The 21,408-nt window shown below is 36.0% G+C and overlaps 1 protein-coding gene across 1 annotated transcript in view; it reads left to right on the forward strand.

The window, feature by feature from the left end:
* Positions 1-5,673, forward strand: part of LOC122402841 — a 55,713-nt gene extending 50,040 nt beyond the window's left edge. Inside the window, exon 12 of the mRNA XM_043405971.1 lies at positions 5,000-5,673. Within this exon, the coding sequence (XP_043261906.1) occupies positions 5,000-5,315 (316 nt within the window). The 3' untranslated portion in view covers positions 5,316-5,673. The remainder of the gene's footprint in view (positions 1-4,999) is intronic.
* Positions 5,674-21,408: the final 15,735 nt, after the last annotated feature.

A 21,408-nucleotide genomic window follows, 5' to 3' on the forward strand; every position in this document is an offset into this window, starting at 1 on the left:
TTTACTAATATCTATCGAAGAATAAAATTGATTGACACAATTAGACGAGAATTAAAGTGTATTTAGAATTAAAATAAGTTCGACATTGCGAGAAGTTTGCAATGCAGAGGTTTGGATGCAAGTTATCGGCAAAGTTAGGTTAGAAACTAGCCTTAGAGTGACTTTAGACACTTTAATCGTATGCACAGTTTAGAAGAGTTGTAGATGAAAATAGTGGTGTTTTTTATGTTAATATTTACTCACAAAAATATCTCTTGTTCAAGAATACTAGCAACCGAACTCTTTCTGGGTCTAGTCGACTGCTTTTTTATCAACTATGATACCTGACGTGCTGAATAGCCTCAATACATAGTTCATGGCGGTGAAATCGTGTCACAGTATTCTCGTAAGTTATTTTACACAAATTACTATTTACATGGATTTCGAGAGTTTTTGAATCACAAAAAAAGTAACACAAAGTTTCGAATTTCGAGTTTCGAGTTTCGAGTGTTTAGGACTCGAAACCTTTCAGTTTCGCGGGGTTTTGTGGTTTTGAAATTTTGAAGTTTCGAGTGTCCCCCCATTCCTAATATTTCTTCCTTTCAAAACACTGTTTATTATTGTCAGTGTTCATGTCGACGATTTTTGAAACCATAACCTACAACTTACCATATTTTTATTTGTGATGTATGTAGCTTTTAATATTTGGTAGCGTAACTACTAATCATTACATTACGTTGTGTTTTAACTTGTATAAGGTAAATGTCCCATTTATCAACACATTTTTTTGTCACTTTGAATGACGATAGAAAATTCTGGGTTTTATTTATTTTTTACGTACATTATGATATAAAATGATATACTTTCTTTTTATGAAAGAAATAACTTGATTTGTTTTTAAATACTCGTGGAATTAAACATAGATTTCTCAGTCATCGCCATAACGATGGAATCTCATATGGAATGTTCATAACTGCTTCAACATTTATTAAACAAATTCGTGTGAGATTGCTTGATATTAAAAATAATAAGAATTGCAGTGGAAAGGGGAATATTTAATATCATTTGCTGTTATATGCAATTTTATTGCAAACGTGATGTCTGAAACAACGACAACGTGTTGTCGATATCAATGAATTCGAAGTAATACAGTTTGCTAAAAATGAAACTGTTAATAATTGTGATAACTAGACTGCGGATGTTTATGCATTTATGGGGAAATTTTAATCCTTAAAAAACTACAGAATGCATTTAATATGCAAAAATATAAGAAATACTTAACACTAGAAAGACTGAAACTTAGTATATTACCTATATTGCCCAAAAGCAGTCAAAATGACTGCATTATGAAAGACTAACTAATGTGTAAAGAAATTTGTTTAAAATTAATTTTTAATATTATGTTATAATATTATGAATTTAGGGCGCAGAAATAAAATAAACAACTTGTTAGAACAAGTATCACTGCATAAAGATTCGAATAACAAGTACTATTTTAGCTTATTGAGAAACTGCAATTTATCAATAGGTCTGGGTTAGGTCTGGAATAAGTCTGGGTTAGGTCTGGGCTAGGTCTGGGTTAAGTCTGGGTTATGTCTGGGTTAGGTCTGGATTAGATCTGGGTTAGGTCTGGGTTAGGTCTGTATTAGGTCTGGGTTAGGTCTGGGTTAGGTCTGGGTTAGGTCTGGATTAGATCTGGGTTAGGTCTGGGTTAGGTCTGGATTAGATCTGGATTAGATCTGGGTTAGGTCTGGGTTAGGTCTGGATTAGATCTGAGTTAGATCTGAGTTAGGTCTGGGTTAGGTCTGGATTAGATCTGGGTTAGGTCTGGGTTAGGTCTGGATTAGATCTGAGTTACGTCTGGGTTAGGTCTGGATTAGATCTGAGTTAGGTCTGGGTTAGGTCTGGGTTAGGTCTGAGTTAGGTCTGGGTTAAGTCTGGGTTAGGTCTGGGTTAGGTCTGGATTTATAGATAACCTTATTCCCCCAGGGAATAGATTTATTTTGTTTTAAATAGATTTAACCCAGACCTAACCCAGACCTAACCCAGACCTAATCCATACCTAACCCAGACCTAATCTAGATCTAACCCAGACCTAACCCAGACCTAAAACAAACCTAATCCAGACCTAACCCAGACCTAATCCAGACCTAACCCAGACCTAACCCAGACTTAATTCAGACTTATTCCAGACCTAACCCAGACCTAACTCAGAGCTAACTCAGATCTAATCCAGACCTAACCCAGACCTAACCCAGACCTAACCCAGACCTAACCCAGACCTAACCCAGACCTAACCCAGATCTAATTCAGATCTAATCCAGACCTAACCCAGAGCTAACTCAGATCTAATCCAGACCTAACTCAGACCTAACTCATATCTTACTCAGATCTAATCCAGACCTAACCCAGACCTGACCCAAACCTAACCCAGACCTGACCCAAAAAAAAGAAAAGGTTTGGGTCAGGCCTGGGTTAGGTCTGGGTTATGTCTCGGTTAGGTCTGGGTTAGGTCTGGATTAGATCTCGATTAGATCTGGGTTAGGTCTGGATTAGATCTGGGTTAGGTCAGGGTTAGGTCTGGATTAGATCTGAGTTAGGTCTGGGTTAGGTCTGGGTTAGGTCTGGGTTAGGTCTGGGTTAGGTCTGGGTTAGGTCTGGATTAGATCTGGGTTAGGTCTGGGTTAGGTCTGGATTAGATCTGAGTTAGGTCTGGGTTAGGTCTGGATTAGATCTGAGTTAGGTCTGGGTTAGGTCTGGGTTAGGTCTGGATTTATAGATAACCTTATTCCCCCAGGGAATAGATTTATTTTGTTTTAAATAGATTTAACCCAGACCAAACCCAGACCTAACCCAGACCTAATCCATACCTAACCCAGACCTAATCTAGATCTAACCCAGACCTAACCCAGACCTAAAACAAACCTAATCCAGACCTAACCCAGACCTAATCCAGACCTAACCCAGACCTAACCCAGACTTAATTCAGACTTATTCCAGACCTAACCCAGACCTAACTCAGAGCTAACTCAGATCTAATCCAGACCTAACCCAGACCTAACCCAGACCTAACTCAGATCTAATCCAGACCTAACCCAGACCTAACCCAGATCTAATTCAGATCTAATCCAGACCTAACCCAGAGCTAACTCAGATCTAATCCAGACCTAACTCAGACCTAACTCATATCTTACTCAGATCTAATCCAGACCTAACCCAGACCTGACCCAAACCTAACCCAAACCTAACCCAGACCTGACCCAAAAAAAAGAAAAGGTTTGGGTCAGGCCTGGGTTAGGTCTGGGTTATGTCTCGGTTAGGTCTGGGTTAGGTCTGGATTAGATCTCGATTAGATCTGGGTTAGGTCTGGATTAGATCTGGATTAGGTCTGGGTTAGGTCTGGATTAGATCTGAGTTAGATCTGAGTTAGGTCTGTATTAGATCTGGGTTAGGTAAGCCCAAATCGACAATTTATCACGTACTTGTATGTTATCATGTGTTGGTAATCGAAAAAAAATGAAAACTGTTATTTCAATACAGAGTCGAACTGGTCATATAAGAAATTTACTCAATTCAATAATAAGAGTGATTTGATTATTTAAAATTTCCCAAGCAGTCAAAATGACTGCTTTTGACCAATATAGGTATAACACATATACCGGAAATGAAGAAGGGGGCAGGTAACTACAATTATTAATAAACCCATTTATATGTTGTGCAAAAAGTCACAAAATTCTAAGGAATTGTGTCATTATATAAATAATTGTTTTTCTAATTGAAATTAAAAAGCAGTCAAAATGACTTCCTTGTGCAATCTAGTGTTAAAGTAAGATACGAATTATTATATTTAGGGGTTGAGGCAGCCCTCTGCGAAGCTTCCGTTTCATTAATTCTGTTAATAAAAATGTGAATTTGCATAAAGATCCGGAGTCTAGTGATAACGAAAGAAATTGAAAATGTCGATGACTGAGTCAGTGTTGAGATTAGGTGCACTTACCTTGATTAGTATACTTTGTTCGAGTATTTGGGACAGAAAATATTGGACGCTCAATGCCATTTTCCTCCACAGTGAATCATGATGATAGGTAGACCGTTTACTTTTATTCGAGGGTAGATTTCTCTTCTTAAAGTCAGTGAAAAATGTACAGTTTTTTTGACGATGGGAACACGCTTCTTTCGGAGACAATATTTATAGTTATTTTCTCAAAACTTCACACATTCTAGTCTTCTTCGTAACGTAAACTAAAAATTGTAACGCAATATAATATTCAATCGAGACAATAAACTGAATACGTAAGGGACGACCCCTAAATTATTCAAATATAAAAAAAAAATACTAAAGAATTGAGGTTATATTACTATAAATCGATTATCAACTTAACACTTTACCGACCGATAAAACAGTTGATTAGTAGGCTATCAGTCGGTAAGCGTTAGCCGGTAAAACAGTCGATTAATCGGTATTAAAGCTATCGGTCGGTAAAGTGTTAAAGTCAAGCTTAAAATAAATATATAGAATAATGTAAGTTACATTTAAATTATTTAGGGGTCTCTATATGTCCTCTGTAACATCATATATCACATAAAATTCTAATAATCGTTCAAAGAATAAATACAAGTATCGTCTCCGAGAAAACGTGTTTCCATTTTCGACTAGATGGCGTTTAACTGACTTTAGGGCAATTTAAGTTAGAATCAAAGAATCACATTGCCAACATTTCCAATTTGAGGATACAAAAGGTATCTATCTACAGGTTTGCACTTTACGTTTCTCAATCGCAATGGGAGACGTGAAGAATGATCGAAGGGACCACGGGTGGAGATAATGAGTGTCGTTGAGCGGCCAATGTTGGGCCTGGGCCCCGAGTTCTCAGCCCTTTATTGCGACAGCAACGAAACCAGCACGTGAAAGGATCGATCGACCATCCGCTTGTGCTCTGCGACGTTTCACACTAACAACGAGGTGAACAAAACAGGGGGGGGGGAGAGAGCTTCTGCAGCCGTAGGTTTGTTTTTCCAGATCGAAGACCGCGGACATCGAGAGGATGCTGCACATCGCGAGGCCCGACATGCTCGTCACGCAGCAGAGCAAGAGTTCCACGGACAGCAAGAAGTATACCAAGAGACGTTACACCGATTCGAGGCACCAGACGCGTCACATACCGGACTCGGACACCCTGGCGGGCAAAACGGCCGCGTCTGTAGCGTCGGCGCCCTCTGTCGCGATGTCCGCGACCTCTGTGGTGATCGGTGGCCAGGGCCAGAGGGCCCAACCGGTTTGGAAACGACGGGAACTCATTTCCAGCGCCCCCAAAGACAGGGAAAGATACTTCTGAGCAACGACGACTCGTTCACGATCGGATCGGATGACAAAGAGACTCTTTAAAGCGACACTCGATTGACCAATGTCGTGAGAGCACACCAGGGACTCATTTAACGCGCAGTGTTGAAAGGGGGAGGCTACAGGGAAGCTCAAGATCCCTATTACACGAATTTTAATCGATTTAAACCGATTTATTAACACTTCGACTGCCACGCCATCTATGTATGGGTGACAGAATTTACCACTATGATACTAGGGAATTTCATTTTCAAATTAACACTTTACCGACCGGTAGCGGTTGATTAATCGGCTATCGGTCGGTAAACGTCGACCGATAAAACAGTTGATTAATACGCTATCGGTCGGTAAGCGTTGGCCGGTAAAACAGTCGATTAATAGGCTATCGGCCGGTAAAGTGTTAAGATGAAGAGGGAAATAAATTTGAATGGAATTCGTGAATTTTAACAAAAATGATTGTAATTCACCCCTGCAATCGAAAATAATTTTTTGAGACTGACTTGAAACTTTTCAATTTCGTCCAAAAATTTAGGCACGATTTTAGTTAAAATTAGTTTTTGATTTTTAGTAATTTTGTTCGATGCTCTACAGTAAAGTTGTCTAATACTTTTTTGTAGGTACTCATGAGTTCTACTTAAAAAAAAAGTTTCATTGAAATATATTCACTATTGTAGGAATTATGGTTGTCTGAAAATTGGACCATTTTTATGAGGGTTTTTCTAATTTTACGGGGTCAAGGAATAACTTTTCCAATATTATTAGAATTTCTATATATTCTTCGCCAAAATACGCGTTGTTTGCCGCTTGAAACATTAAAATCGTCCAATCTGTTCAGAAGTTATGACGTTTTAAAGATTCGCATGAAATTTTGAAGCGAAATAGAATATATTTTCAGTAAGGAATTTTTTTCTCCAAAATGGTTAGGATTTTGAGGGTATTCCTCTTAACCAAAAATGATTGTAATTGACCCCTGCGATCGAAAATAATTTTTTGAGACTGACTTGAAACTTTTCAATTTCGTCCAAAAATTTAGGCACGATTTTAGTTAAAATTAGTTTTTGATTTTTAGTAATTTTGTTTGATGCTCTACAGTAAAGTTGTCTAATACTTTTTTGTAGGTACTCATGAGCTCTACTCAAAAAAAAAGTTTCATTGAAATATATTCACTATTGTAGGAATTATGGTTGTCTGAAAATTGGACCATTTTTATGAGGGTTTTTCTAATTTTACGGGATCAAGTAATAACTTTTCCAATATTATTAGAATTTCTATATATTCTTCGCCAAAATACGCGTTGTTTGCCGTTTGAAACATTAAAATCGTCCAATCTGTTCAGAAGTTATGACGTTTTAAAGATTCGCATGAAATTTTGAAGCGAAATAGAATATATTTTCAGTAAGGAATTTTTTTCTCCAAAATGGTTAGGATTTTGAGGGTATTCCTCTTAACCAAAAATGATTGTAATTGACCCCTGCAATCGAAAATAATTTTTTGAGACTGACTTGAAACTTTTCAATTTCGTCAAAAAATTCAGGCACGATTTTAGTTAAAATTAGTTTTTGATTTTTAGTAATTTTGTTCGATGCTCTACAGTAAAGTTGTCTAATACTTTTTTGTAGGTACTCATGAGCTCTACTAAAAAAAAAAGTTTCATTGAAATATATTCACTATTGTAAGAATTATGGTTGTCTGAAAATTGGACCATTTTTATGAGGGTTTTTCTAATTTTACGGGGTCAAGTAATAACTTTTCCAATATTATTAGAATTTCTATATATTCTTCGCCAAAATACGCGTTGTTTGCCGTTTGAAACATTAAAATCGTCCAATCTGTTCAGAAGTTATGACGTTTTAAAGATTCGCATGAAATTTTGAAGCGAAATAGAATATATTTTCAGTAAGGAATTTTTTTCTCCAAAATGGTTAGGATTTTGAGGGTATTCCTCTTAACCAAAAATGATTGTAATTGACCCCTGCAATCGAAAATAATTTTTTGAGACTGACTTGAAACTTTTCAATTTCGTCAAAAAATTCAGGCACGATTTTAGTTAAAATTAGTTTTTGATTTTTAGTAATTTTGTTCGATGCTCTACAGTAAAGTTGTCTAATACTTTTTTGTAGGTACTCATGAGCTCTACTAAAAAAAAAAGTTTCATTGAAATATATTCACTATTGTAAGAATTATGGTTGTCTGAAAATTGGACCATTTTTATGAGGGTTTTTCTAATTTTACGGGGTCAAGTAATAACTTTTCCAATATTATTAGAATTTCTATATATTCTTCGCCAAAATACGCGTTGTTTGCCGTTTGAAACATTAAAATCGTCCAATCTGTTCAGAAGTTATGATGTTTTAAAGATTCGCATGAAATTTTGAAGCGAAATAGAATATATTTTCAGTAAGGAATTTTTTTCTCCAAAATGGTTAGGATTTTGAGGGTATTCCTCTTAACCAAAAATGATTGTAATTGACCCCTGCGATCGAAAATAATTTTTTGAGACTGACTTGAAACTTTTCAATTTCGTCAAAAAATTTAGGCACGATTTTAGTTAAAATTAGTTTTTGATTTTTAGTAATTTTGTTTGATGCTCTACAGTAAAGTTGTCTAATACTTTTTTGTAGGTACTCATGAGCTCTACTCAAAAAAAAAGTTTCATTGAAATATATTCACTATTGTAGGAATTATGGTTGTCTGAAAATTGGACCATTTTTATGAGGGTTTTTCTAATTTTACGGGATCAAGTAATAACTTTTCCAATATTATTAGAATTTCTATATATTCTTCACCAAAATACGCGTTGTTTGCCGCTTGAAATTTTAGGTTATGTAGCTTAGAATTTGTTTTTATTTAAAACTTTGATGGATACTAGAAAATTTCATTTTCAAGTTGGGACGTCGAGGGAAATAAATTTGAATGGAATTCGTGGATTTTAACAAGGTTATGGAAATAAGTACCGAAACAAATTTTAGGTTATGTAGCCTAGAATGGTGTAAAATCAAAATTCACACAAAACAAAGAACTATTTCGTAAATGGAAGCAACGAACACCAACATTTGGTAAAAATTTCTTTTCCATTCATAACGAATCAACTTAACACTTTACCGACCGATAGCCTGTTAATCGACTGTTTTACCGACCAACGCTTACCGACCGATAGCGTATTAATCAACTTTTTTACCGACCAACGCTTACCGACCGATAAAACAGTTGATTAATACGCTATCGGTCGGTAAGCGTTGGTCGGTAAAACAGTCGATTAACAGGCTATCGGTCGGTAATGTGTTAATACGCAAAAATATAAGAAACACTCATATTTATGACGAATCCATCCATTATGGTGTACGAAGTATGGGAATCGAGTGTACCGCGCGAAAGAGAGGTTACGTTCGATCCGATCGTCGAAAGTTTCCGCGAAAGCGTACAGTCACTGCCGATCCAGGCCTGGCAAAGTGTTCCTCGACACGTTTCCCCGCAAAACGGGACTAAAACCGTGTGTGTTCTGTGTCGTTGGGGTGTCTATTTGGTTCCTAGGCAACCGTCCTCGCGATTGCAAAGATCTCCGTGACGAAAACTCACGACTAAAATGCCAAAACTGTCCACTGGAGGGCTCCACTCGCGATGGAGAGGGCGCTCGCTACCTACGGTGTCATTTCTACGGGGGAAATAAAACGTTAACATTGATTGATGTAGCGTGGGGACTCCGTTAGCGTCCATTTGTAAATTATTTTTATTACTAGGATACGCATGCGCCGTCCTTCGACCAGAAACGGGCGAAATTTCATTCGAAAATATCCAATCGATAATATTCTTCAAATTTTTTAACACTTTACCGAACGGTAGCGGTTGATTAATCGGCTATCGGTCGGTAAACGCCGACCGATAAAACAGTTGATTAATAGGCTATCAGTCGGTAAGCGTTAGCCGGTAAAACAGTCGATTAATAGGCTATCGGTCGGTAAGCGTTGGCCGGTAAAAAAGTTGATTAATACGCTATCGGTCGGTAAGTGTTGGCCGGTAAAAAAGTCGATTAATAGGCTATCGGTCGGTAATGTGTTAACATTGAAAGGATGAATAGCTTCATCTTTTACTTGTTTCTCGAAATTTTGCCCGCCTCTGTTATGGACGAGACGCGTGAGATCCTCGACGAGCCAAAAAGAAAAGAACGAAACTCGCGTCAGCCATTTTGCGGTCTCTTTGAGGTTCGAAATCGATCCCAGACTGTTTTTATCGTTATCGTGCATCGATTCTCTTCCGTTTTCATTTCTGGTTTTCGCGAACGTTCGTCGCCAGAACACGAAAACCGCGAGTGGGGACGCGTTGGCCCCGAGAGACGCCATTGTTCGTCGTTCGAAGTTTTCTTTTTCAGTCTGTAAGCCAATAAATGAAGGTTAATTTTTTTACCACTCTGTGTTCCTTATTTCCCGGAAACATTTCAGGTCCATTTCACTGCGACAGTGTGTGTTTTTTAAATTAGAATTTTTTCTAACCTCATCCACGCACATAACTCTTGAAAAGTTTGATAAAATATTTATTGCAATTCTAGTATACCCTCGTTGAAGGGATTTTATGTGATTAACACTTTACCGACCGGTAGCGGTTGATTAATCGGCTATCGGTCGGTAAGCGTTGGTCGGTAAAGAAGTCGATTAATAGGCTATTCGAATTTTAGACAAATTTCGGGCGCTTTGGAAATCTGGATGGCCATGAGTTCAAGGTCAAGGTCAAGGTCAAGGCTAAGGCCACTAGAATTTTAGAAAAATTCAGGGCGCTTTGGAAATCTGGATGGCCTTGAGTTCAAGGTCAAGGTCAAGGTCAAGGCCATTCGAATTTTAGAAAAATTTCAGACGCTTTGGAAATTTTGATGGCCTTGAGTTCAAGGTCAAGGTCAAGATCATGGTCAAGGCCATTCGAATTTTAGAAAAATTTCAGACGCTTTGGAAATTTTGATGGCCTTGAGTTCAAGGTCAAGGTCAAGATCATGGTCAAGGCTATTCGAATTTTAGAAAAATTTCAGACGCTTTGGAAATTTTGATGGCCTTGAGTTCAAGGTCAAGGTCAAGATCATGGTCAAGGCCATTCGAATTTTAGAAAAATTCAGGGCGCTTTGGAAATCTGGATGGCCTTGAGTTCAAGGTCAAGGTCAAGGTCAAGGTCAAGGCCAAGGCCATTCGAATTTTAGAAAAATTCCGGGCGCTTTGGAAATCCCGTGGCCTTGAGTTCAAGGTCAAGGTCAAGGCCACTAGAATTTTAGAAAAATTCTTGGGCTCTGAAAATTTGGATGGCCTTGAGTTCAGGGTCAAGATCAAGGTCAAGGCCGAGGACATTCGAATCTTAGAAAAATTCAGGGCGCTTTGGAAATCTGGATGGTCTTGAGTTCAAGGTCAAGGTCAAGGCCAAGGCCATTCGAATTTTAGAAAAATTCCGGGCGCTTTGGAAATCCCGTGGCCTTGAGTTCAAGGTCAAGGTCAAGGTCAAGGTCAAGGCCATTCGAATTTTAGAAAAATTCCGGGCGCTTTGGAAATCCCGTGGCATTGAGTTCAAGGTCAAGGTCAAGATCAAGGCCATTCGAATTTTAGAAAAATTCCGGGCGCTTTGGAAATCTGGATGGCCTTGAGTTCAAGGTCAAGGTCAAGGTCAAGGCCAAGGCCATTCGAATTTTAGAAAAATTCCATGCGCTTTGGAAATCCCGTGGTCTTGAGTTCAAGGTCAAGGTCAAGTTCGAGGCCATTCGAATTTTAGAAAAATTCCGGGCGCTTTGGAAATCTGGATGGCCATGAGTTCAAGGTCAAGGTCAAGGCTAAGGCCACTAGAATTTTAGAAAAATTCTGGGCGCTTTGAAAATCTGGATGGCCTTGAGTTCAAGGTCAAGGTCAAGGTCAAGGCCATTCGAATTTTAGAAAAATTTCAGACGCTTTGGAAATTTGGATGGCCTTGAGTTCAAGGTCAAGGTCAAGATCATGGTCAAGGCCATTCGAATTTTAGAAAAATTTCAGACGCTTTGGAAATTTTGATGGCCTTGAGTTCAAGGTCAAGGTCAAGATCATGGTCAAGGCCATTCGAATTTTAGAAAAATTCAGGGCGCTTTGGAAATCTGGATGGCCTTGAGTTCAAGGTCAAGGTCAAGGCCAAGGTCAAGGCCAAGGCCAAGGCCATTCGAATTTTAGAAAAATTCCGGGCGCTTTGGAAATCCCGTGGCCTTGAGTTCAAGGTAAAGGTCAAGGTCACTAGAATTTTAGAAAAATTCTTGGGCGCATTGAAAATTTGGATGGCCTTGAGTTCAGGGTCAAGATCAAGGTCAAGGCCGAGGACATTCGAATCTTAGAAAAATTCAGGGCGCTTTGGAAATCTGAATGGTCTTGAGTTCAAGGTCAAGGTCAAGGCCAAGGCCATTCGAATTTTAGAAAAATTCCGGGCGCTTTGGAAATCCCGTGGCCTTGAGTTCAAGGTCAAGGTCAAGGTCAAGGCCATTCGAATTTTAGAAAAATTCCGGGCGCTTTGGAAATCCCGTGGCATTGAGGTCAAGGTCAAGGCCATTCGAATTTTAAAAAAATTCCGGGCGCTTTGGAAATCTTGATGGCCTTGAGTTCAAGGTCACGGCCAAGGCCATTCGAATTTAGAGAAAAATTCCGGGCGCTTTGGAAATCCCGTGGCCTTGAGTTCAATGTCACGGCCAAGGCCATTCGAATTTTAGAAAAATTTCGGGCGCTTTGGAAATCTGGATGGCTTTGAGTTCAAGGTCAAGGCCAAGGCCATTCGAATTTTAGAAAAATTCCGTGCGCTTTGGAAATCCCGTGGTCTTGAGTTCAAGGTCAAGGTCAAGGTCGAGGCCATTCTAATTTTAGAAAAATTCCGGGCGCTTTGGAAATCTGGATGGCCTTGAGTTCAAGGTCAAGGTCAAGGTCAAGGTCATTCGAATTTTAGAAAAGTTTCGGGCGCTTTGGAAATCTGGATGGCCTTGAGTTCAAGGTCAAGGTCAAGGTCAAGACCAAGGACATTCGAATTTTAGAAAAATTTCAGACGCTTTGGAAAGTTGGATGGCCTTGAGTTCAAGGTCAAGATCATGGTCAAAGCCATTCGAATTTTAGAAAAATTTCGGGCGCTTTGGAAATCTGGATGGCCTTGAGTTCAAGGTCAAGTTCAAGGTCAAGGCCATTCGAATTTTAGAAAAATTCCGGGCGCTTTGGAAATCTGGATGGCCTTGAGTTCAAGGTCAAGGTCATTCGAATTTTAGAAAAGTTTCAGGTGCTTTGGAAATCTGGATGGCCTTGAGTTCAAGATCAGGGTCAAGGTCAAGACCAAGGTCATTCGAATCTTAGAAAAATTACGTGCGCTTTGGAAATCCCGTGGCCTTGAGTTCAAGGTCAAGGTCAAGGCCACTAGAATTTTAGAAAAATTCTTGGGCGCTTTGAAAATTTGGATGGCCTTGAGTTCAGGGTCAAGATCAAAGTCAAGGTCATTCGATTTTTAGAAAAATTCCGGGCGCTTTGGAAATCTGGATGGCCTTGAGTTCAAGGTCAAGGCCAAGATCAAGGCCATTCGAATTTTAGAAAAATTCCGGGCGCTTTGGAAATCTGGATGGCCTTGAGTTCAAGGTCAAGGTGTACAATACCTGTTCTACATAAGTATGGTTTAAAATAAATAAACTATGATTATTATAGCTTTAGTTTTTCAATATACTGTTTGTTTCTTGATTGCATCGTATTGTGCAATAATTTTACCATAATATTAATAACAAATTAAAAAATTAAAGTTTTCAGGAGTTATACGTGTGGATCAGAGGCTTGTAGGAAAATTCAACAGTACATGTTACTTTATGATATCACTGTACACATTAAAGACAAACTCAATAAATTCTCCATAACCTCACAAATCATTTGTATCAATAAAAATTTACATAAAACTATGATTCAAGTTTCTACTTTTCTCCTCAATTTTTTTGATTCCTTGTACCATGACTAACTAATGATATAGCGACTCCTATAAACAATATTCGTTACTTTGAAAATTTCACTTCATTTTGTACGTCGATGGTTCTAGTGTTAACACTTTACCGACCGGTAGCGGTTGATTAATCGGCTATCGGTCGGTAAGCGTTGGTCGGTAAAGAAGTTGATTAATACGCTATCGGTCGGTAAGCGTTGGTCGGTAAAACAGTCGATTAATAGGCTATCGGTCGGTAATGTGTTAACACCTGAAAGGGAAAGTTCACAAAAAAAAAAATCGATGAATCGACGAAAGAAACGTGCAATCGTAAATTATAGAAACTCCTTTATTATCGATACACAGTCCCCGTCGTACTGGTCGTTACAAAATTCATCAAAACGCGACGAAACGAAAGTTCGCCTGATCCGAGTAGCAAATAGGTGCAAAAGGTGTGAAACACGAATTCGACAGTTCCGTGAATATAAGTTAAAGTCTGCAACTCCTTCCTACAAATGGCGGGGCCACGATCGCGCGATCTCTTCACAAAAATCCGTCAATGAACATTAAAAGTACGTCGATTTTCCTCTATACAACTCTTAACTTTCGTTTCTCGTTTTTCGTCTCCCATTTCCTCATTCGTACATTTTTCATTCACTGTTTCGCGTTCCATTCATCGATTCTGCTTTAAAATTGTTGGAACAACGGAGCGCTGTGCAACTGCACGTCGTCCGCGCGCGATTCGGGTAGACTCGGGAGCCTTCGGGGCGATTCGGGGCAGGCTCGCGAGCCTTCGGGTCGAGTCGGTTGCCGGAGTACAAAGGCAGTGGGTTTTTGGTCGATGGTCGAGCGAACGCGTGTGGCTACATTGCAGAAACAAATATAAATATATATATTGAACTGTTTATCAGAGAGTGGAGCCCCATAAATCCAACAATAATTAAATAAACGTGAAATAAACGTGAAATAAACGCTCTGCTCGCGTTTGTAGGGTTAATACTGATGGAATTGGACGTTGTTCGAATCGATGTTTCTTTAAAATAATTATTACACTCTCCAAAGATTCATTCATCATTCTCAGAATGATTTCGATTTCCAATCGATTCATGGACGGATTTTAAAGCGATTGCGAGCAGCCATCGCCCCCCCCAAAAAAAAGACACTCACTTGGCTCGTGTGATTCGTTTCGCGGCGATGATTCGAAATTAAAACGAACGATATCGTCGAGCTTCTCAAGAAAAAAGATTTTTTTCTCCAAAATGGTTAGGATTTTGAGGGTATTCCTCTTAAATAAAAATGATTGTAATTGACCCCTGCAATCGAAAATAATTTTTTGAGACCGACTTGAAACTTTTCAATTTCGTCCAAAAATTTCGGCACGATTTTACTTAAAATTAGTTTTTGATTTTTAGTAATTTTGTTCGATGCTCTACACTAAAGTTGTCTAATACTTTTTTGTAGATATCCATGAATTCTACTTAAAAAAAAAGTTTCATTGAAATATATTCACTATTGTAAGAATTATGGTTGTCTGAAAATTGGACCATGTTTATGAGGGTTTTTCTAATTTTACGGGGTCAAGGAATAACTTTTCCAATCTTATTAGAATTTCTATATATTCTTCACCAAAATACGCGTTGTTTGCCGCTTGAAACATTAAAATCGTCCAATCTGTTCAGAAGTTATGACGTTTTAAAGATTCGCATGAAATTTTGAAGCGACATAGAATATATTTTCAGTAAGGAATTTTTTTCTCCAAAATGGTTAGGATTTTGAGGGTATTCCTCTTAACTAAAAATGATTGTAATTGACCCCTGCAATCGAAAATAATTTTTTGAGACCGACTTGAAACTTTTCAATTTCGTCCAAAAATTTCGGCACGATTTTACTTAAAATTAGTTTTTGATTTTTAGTAATTTTGTTCGATGCTCTACAGTAAAGTTGTCTAATACTTTTTTGTAGGTATCCATGAATTCTACTTTTAAAAAAAGTTTCATTGAAATATATTCGCTATTGTAGGAATTATGGTTGTCTGAAAATTGGACCATTTTTATGAGGGTTTTTCTAATTTTACGTGGTCAAGGAATAACTTTTCCAATATTATTAGAATTTCTATATATTCTTCACCAAAATACGCGTTGTTTGCCGCTTGAAACATTAAAATCGTCCAATCTGTTCAGAAGTTATGACGTTTTAAAGATTCGCATGAAATTTTGAAGCGACATAGAATATATTTTCAGTAAGGAATTTTTTTCTCCAAAATGGTTAGGATTTCGAGGGTATTCCTCTTAACCAAAAATGATTGTAATTGACCCCTGCAATCGAAAATAATTTTTTGAGACCGACTCGAAACTTTTCAATTTCGTCCAAAAATTTCGGCACGATTTTACTTAAAATTAGTTTTTGATTTTTAGTAATTTTGTTCGATGCTCTACAGTAAAGTTGTCTAATACTTTTTTGTAGGTATCCATGAATTCTACTTTTAAAAAAAGTTTCATTGAAATATATTCACTATTGTAGGAATTATGGTTGTCTGAAAATTGGACCATTTTTATGAGGGTTTTTCTAATTTTACGTGGTCAAGGAATAACTTTTCCAATATTATTAGAATTTCTATATATTCTTCACCAAAATACGCGTTGTTTGCCGCTTGAAACATTAAAATCGTCCAATCTGTTCAGAAGTTATGACGTTTTAAAGATTCGCATGAAATTTTGAAGCGACATAGAATATATTTTCAGTAAGGAATTTTTTTCTCCAAAATGGTTAGGATTTTGAGGGTATTCCTCTTAACTAAAAATGATTGTAATTGATCCCTGCGATCGAAAATAATTTTTTGAGACCGACTTGAAACTTTTCAATATCGTCCAAAAATTTCGGCACGATTTTACTTAAAATTAGTTTTTAATTTTTAGTAATTTTGTTCGATGCTCTACAGTAAAGTTGTCTAATACTTTTTTGTAGGTATCCATGAATTCTACTTTTAAAAAAAGTTTCATTGAAATATATTCGCTATTGTAGGAATTATGGTTGTCTGAAAATTGGACCATGTTTATGAGGGTTTTTCTAATTTTACGGGGTCAAGGAATAACTTTTCCAATATTATTAGAATTTCTATATATTCTTCACCAAAATACGCGTTGTTTGCCGCTTGAAACATTAAAATCGTCCAATCTGTTCAGAAGTTATGACGTTTTAAAGATTCGCATGAAATTTTGAAGCGACATAGAATATATTTTCAGTAAGGAATTTTTTTCTCCAAAATGGTTAGGATTTTGAGGGTATTCCTCTTAAATAAAAATGATTGTAATTGATCCCTGCAATCGAAAATAATTTTTTGAGACCGACTCGAAACTTTTCAATTTCGTCCAAAAATTTCGGCACGATTTTACTTAAAATTAGTTTTTGATTTTTAGTAATTTTGTTCGATGCTCTACAGTAAAGTTGTCTAATACTTTTTTGTAGGTATCCATGAATTCTACTTTTAAAAAAAGTTTCATTGAAATATATTCGCTATTGTAGGAATTATGGTTGTCTGAAAATTGGACCATTTTTATGAGGGTTTTTCTAATTTTACGAGGTCAAGGAATAACTTTTCCAATATTATTAGAATTTCTATATATTCTTCACCAAAATACGCGTTGTTTGCCGCTTGAAACATTAAAATCGTCCAATCTGTTCAGAAGTTATGACGTTTTAAAGATTCGCATGAAATTTTGAAGCGACATAGAATATATTTTCAGTAAGGAATTTTTTTCTCCAAAATGGTTAGGATTTCGAGGGTATTCCTCTTAACCAAAAATGATTGTAATTGATCCCTGCAAACAAAAATAATTTTTCCCGAACGATTTGAAATTTTTTTTTTCGTCGAACAATTTAGGCACCTACCTCTGTCGATTTTCCTTGTTTTTGATTTTTATTAATTTTGTTTGACGCCCTACAGAAAAATGGTCTAATACTTTTTTGTAGGTACTCATGAGCTCGACTTTAGAAAAAAGTTTCATTGAGATATATTCACTATTGTAGGAATTATGGTTGTCTGAAAATTGGATAATTGAAAACGATGAGACATCGATTTATAATAACGAGAGTTAACGAGAGGGAGAGAAAATGAGAGCGTGGAAATAGATAATTTTCAGATCACTCCCCAAAAAAAATCATTCACTTTGAAGTTACTCATTTTAATAAATATATTCGTACGAACAGACGAGAAAAGTCTTGATAGGAGAATAGCAAATTCTTTGCACTGATTAACGATAAAAAAAATAATTTGCAACGATCAAAGCATCGTTTCCTTCGAGACCAATAACACGAGCGAAAATGTCTCCCGCGTACACTGCCACATATACATATTTATATTTATATATAATATATAGATTTCTTTCGCCATATTTGTATATATTATTATTAAAAACAATCGCTAAAAAATATAAATATATTTAGATATTTATATTTGTATACATATATATATATATATATATATATATATAACTTTCACCGTTTAACGGCTAGCTGCCTATGCAGGGCTGGACGGATGCGACGCGATAAGTATTTTTTTATTTATAATTCGTGATCCCCCGTTTTGGGGAAACGGTCAGTTAATTCTAATATTTACGTCGAACATGTATACAGAGAGAGAAGAAAGATTAGATTGAAAAGAATTAGAAGGAGAGACGAGAGAAATTAATATCACTTATTCGGCGATTTACATCGTAAATCGACAAGTTGTGGTTGCTGCAGAAATTCTGATGAAGAGTTCGAAAATCTTGAATATTGTATTTGACACAATTTTCTTTGGTAAACATCTGTGTTTTTGTGAAAGTTTGATAAACCGAAGGAATTTATTTTTTTGCGAAATTAAAAAATTCAATTCATTTTTACTAAATTTGGTGGTCGACTATCCCTGGGGAAATTTTAATGGGAGATTCTGGAGGCCAAAATAAGACGAAAATTGAGAATACTGATTTGTTGATGGAGGCTTCGTTGAAAAGTTATTAATGTTTAAAGTTCCGACTATAGTGAATTTTTTTTCTTGGAAATTGTTAGGATTTTGAGGGTATGTCTATTGACCAAAAATGATTGTAACTGACTCCTGTAATTGAAAATATTTTTTTCAGAATGATTTGAAATTTTTTTTTTTTGTTGAAAAATTTGAGTCGATTTTTCTTAGAAATTAGTTTTTAATTTTTAGTAATTTTGTTTGATGCCCTGCGGAAAAATTGTTTAATACTTTTTTGTAGGTACCTATAGGCTCTGATTCAGAAAAAAGTTTCAATGAGATATCTTTACTATTGTAGGAATTATGGTTGTCTGAAAATTGGACCATTTTCATGGAGTTTTTCTCACATTACGAGGTCAAAGAACAACTTTTTCGATATTGTTAGAATTTGTACATATTCTCCACTAAAATACGCGTTATTTGCATTTTGAAACATTAAAATCGGCCAATCCGTTCAGAAGTTATGATTTTTTAAAGATTCGCATGAAATTTTTAAGTGACATAAAATATATTTTCAGTAAGGAATTTTTTTCTCGAAAATGGTTAGGATTTTGAGGGTACGTCTATTGACCAAAAATACTTATAATTGACCTCTGCAACTAAATATAATTTTTTTAGTATGATTTGAAATTTTTTAATTTTGTCGAAAAATTTCATACCTTCTCGAATTTTTTTCTCGAAAATGGTTAGGATTTTGAGGGTATGTCTATTGACCAAAAATACTTGTAATTGACCCCTGCAACCAAATATAATTTTTTTAGTATGATTTGAAATTTTTTAATTTCGTCACGTTAAACAATTTAATACCGAAGAATTTTATATTTTCATTTTCAAAATTTTGATCCCGGCCTTACGTTCGAAGCTTCCGCAGCAACCTAACAATTACAGGAATGCAACAATTGCGAATTTTCATGTTTGAACTATTATCATTATCCTTGGTCCTCCATTTTCAGTCTCGATTAGACAGAATAATTCGCCAAATACTCGATTCAGTAAAAATATTTACCAAACACGAATTATGTCTGATGCAAGGACTCTCTCAGGATAAATGTTAAATTAACATACAGTTGCTGAAAAGTAATAAGAAACTAGATAATTTATTATAGAATTTATATTAATGGAAAATTATTTATTATTCAATGTTATTTTAAAGACACTTTTGTATTCGATCTGCAAACAATACAGCAGAATAATAATTTAAACAAATTATATTTAACGTGCCCCTTTAGTCTTGCATATTATTTGCAAATATTATATGACTCAAATAAAATCAGCAATAATTATTAAAGATCGTGTTTATTAAAGAGATTCTATTTTTTATATTATTAAAAATATTTTTTAGACCTGATTACGATCAATTTTGAGCAATAAATATACAGGGTGTTCGGCCACCTCTAGCAAAAATTTTAATGAGCGATAGTAGAGGCCAAAATAAGACGAAAATCAAGAATACCAATTTGTTGATGGAAGCTTCGTTAAAAAGTTATTAACGTTTAAAGTGCCGCCCTTACTGAATTTTTTTCTCGAAAATGCGCAAGATTTCGGGGGTATGTCTATTCACCAAAAATGACTGTAACTGAACCCTACAACCGAAAATAATTTTTCCACAACGATTTGCAATTTTTTAATTTTCTCGAACAATTTCACACCTTCTCTATTTTTTTTCTCGAAAGTGGGCAGGATTTCGTGGGCGTGTCTAATGACAAAAACTGATTGTAATTGACCCCCGCAACCGAAAATAATTTTTCCACAACGATTTGCAATTTTTTTTCTCCGTTGTAAAAATTTAGGCAACTAATTGGATTTTCGGTAAGGAATTTTTTTCTCGAAAGCGCGTACGATTTCGGAGGTATGTGTAATGATAAAAAATGATTGCAATTGATCCCCGCGACCGAAAATAATTTTTTTAGAACGATTTGAAAAATTTTTTTTCGCCGAAAAATTTCACCACCTACTCGATTTTTTTTCTCGAAAGTAGATAGGATTTCGGGGGTATGTGTACTCACCAAAAATGACTGTAGTTGACCCCCGCAACCGAAAATAATTTTTCTAGAATTATTTGAAATTTTTCAATTTTGTCGAAAAATTTCACATATTCTCGAATTTTTTTCTGGAAAATGGGTTGGAATTCGGGGGTATGTCTATTCACCAAAAATTATTGTAATTGACCCCCGCAACCGAAAATGATTTTTCTAGATCGATTTGGAAAATTTTAATTTTGTCGAAAAATGTCATACCTTCTCGAATTTTTTTCTCGATTATGCGTAGGAATTCGGGGGTATGTATATTCACTAAAAATTATTGTAAATAAACCCCGCAACCGAAAGTAATTTTTTCAGAAAGATTTGGAAAATTTTAATTTCACCGAAAAATTTCATACCTTCTCGATTTTTTTTCTCGATTATGCGTAGGAATTCGGGGGTATGTCTATTCACCAAGAATTATTGTAATTGACCCCTGCAACTAAAAATATTTTTTTCAGAATGATTTGAAATTTTTTAGTTTTGTCGAAAAATTTCACACTTTCTCGAATTTTTTTTTCGAAAGTTGGTAAGAATTCGAGGGTATGTCTAATGACCAAAAATGACTATAAGCGACTACTGTAATCGAAAATAATTTTTCTAGAGTGATTTTAACTTTTCAATTTCACCGAAAAATTTAGACTGTCGATTTTTCTTAAAAATTGGTTTTTGATTTTTAGTAATTTTGTTTGACGCCCTACGGAAATTTTGACTAATACTTTTTTATAGGTACCTATGGGCTTAACTTCAGAAAAAAGTTTTATCAAAATATATTCACTATTGTAGGAGTTATGGCTGTTCGAAAATTGGACCATTTTTATTGGGGGTTTTTCTAATTTTACGAGGTCAAAGAACAACTTTTTCAATATTGTTAGAACTTGTACATATTCTTCACTAAGATACACGTTGTTTGCCGTTTGAAACATTAAAATCGTCCAATCCGTTCAGAAGTTATGATTTTTTAAAGATTCGCTGAAGTGACATTCCTGGCCATAGAATATATTTTCAGTAAGGAATTTTTTTCTCGAAAATGGTTAGGATTTCGAGGATATGTATATTGACCAAAAATGATTGTAGTTGACCCCCGCAACCGAAAATAATTTTTCCAGAACGATTTGAAATTTTTGAATTTAATTGTTAATAACTTT

The sequence above is a fragment of the Colletes gigas genome, unplaced genomic scaffold, assembly GCF_013123115.1.
Source record: "Colletes gigas isolate AHSC1104 unplaced genomic scaffold, ASM1312311v1 Colletes_gigas_Sc00040, whole genome shotgun sequence".
NCBI classification, from domain to species: domain Eukaryota; kingdom Metazoa; phylum Arthropoda; class Insecta; order Hymenoptera; family Colletidae; genus Colletes; species Colletes gigas.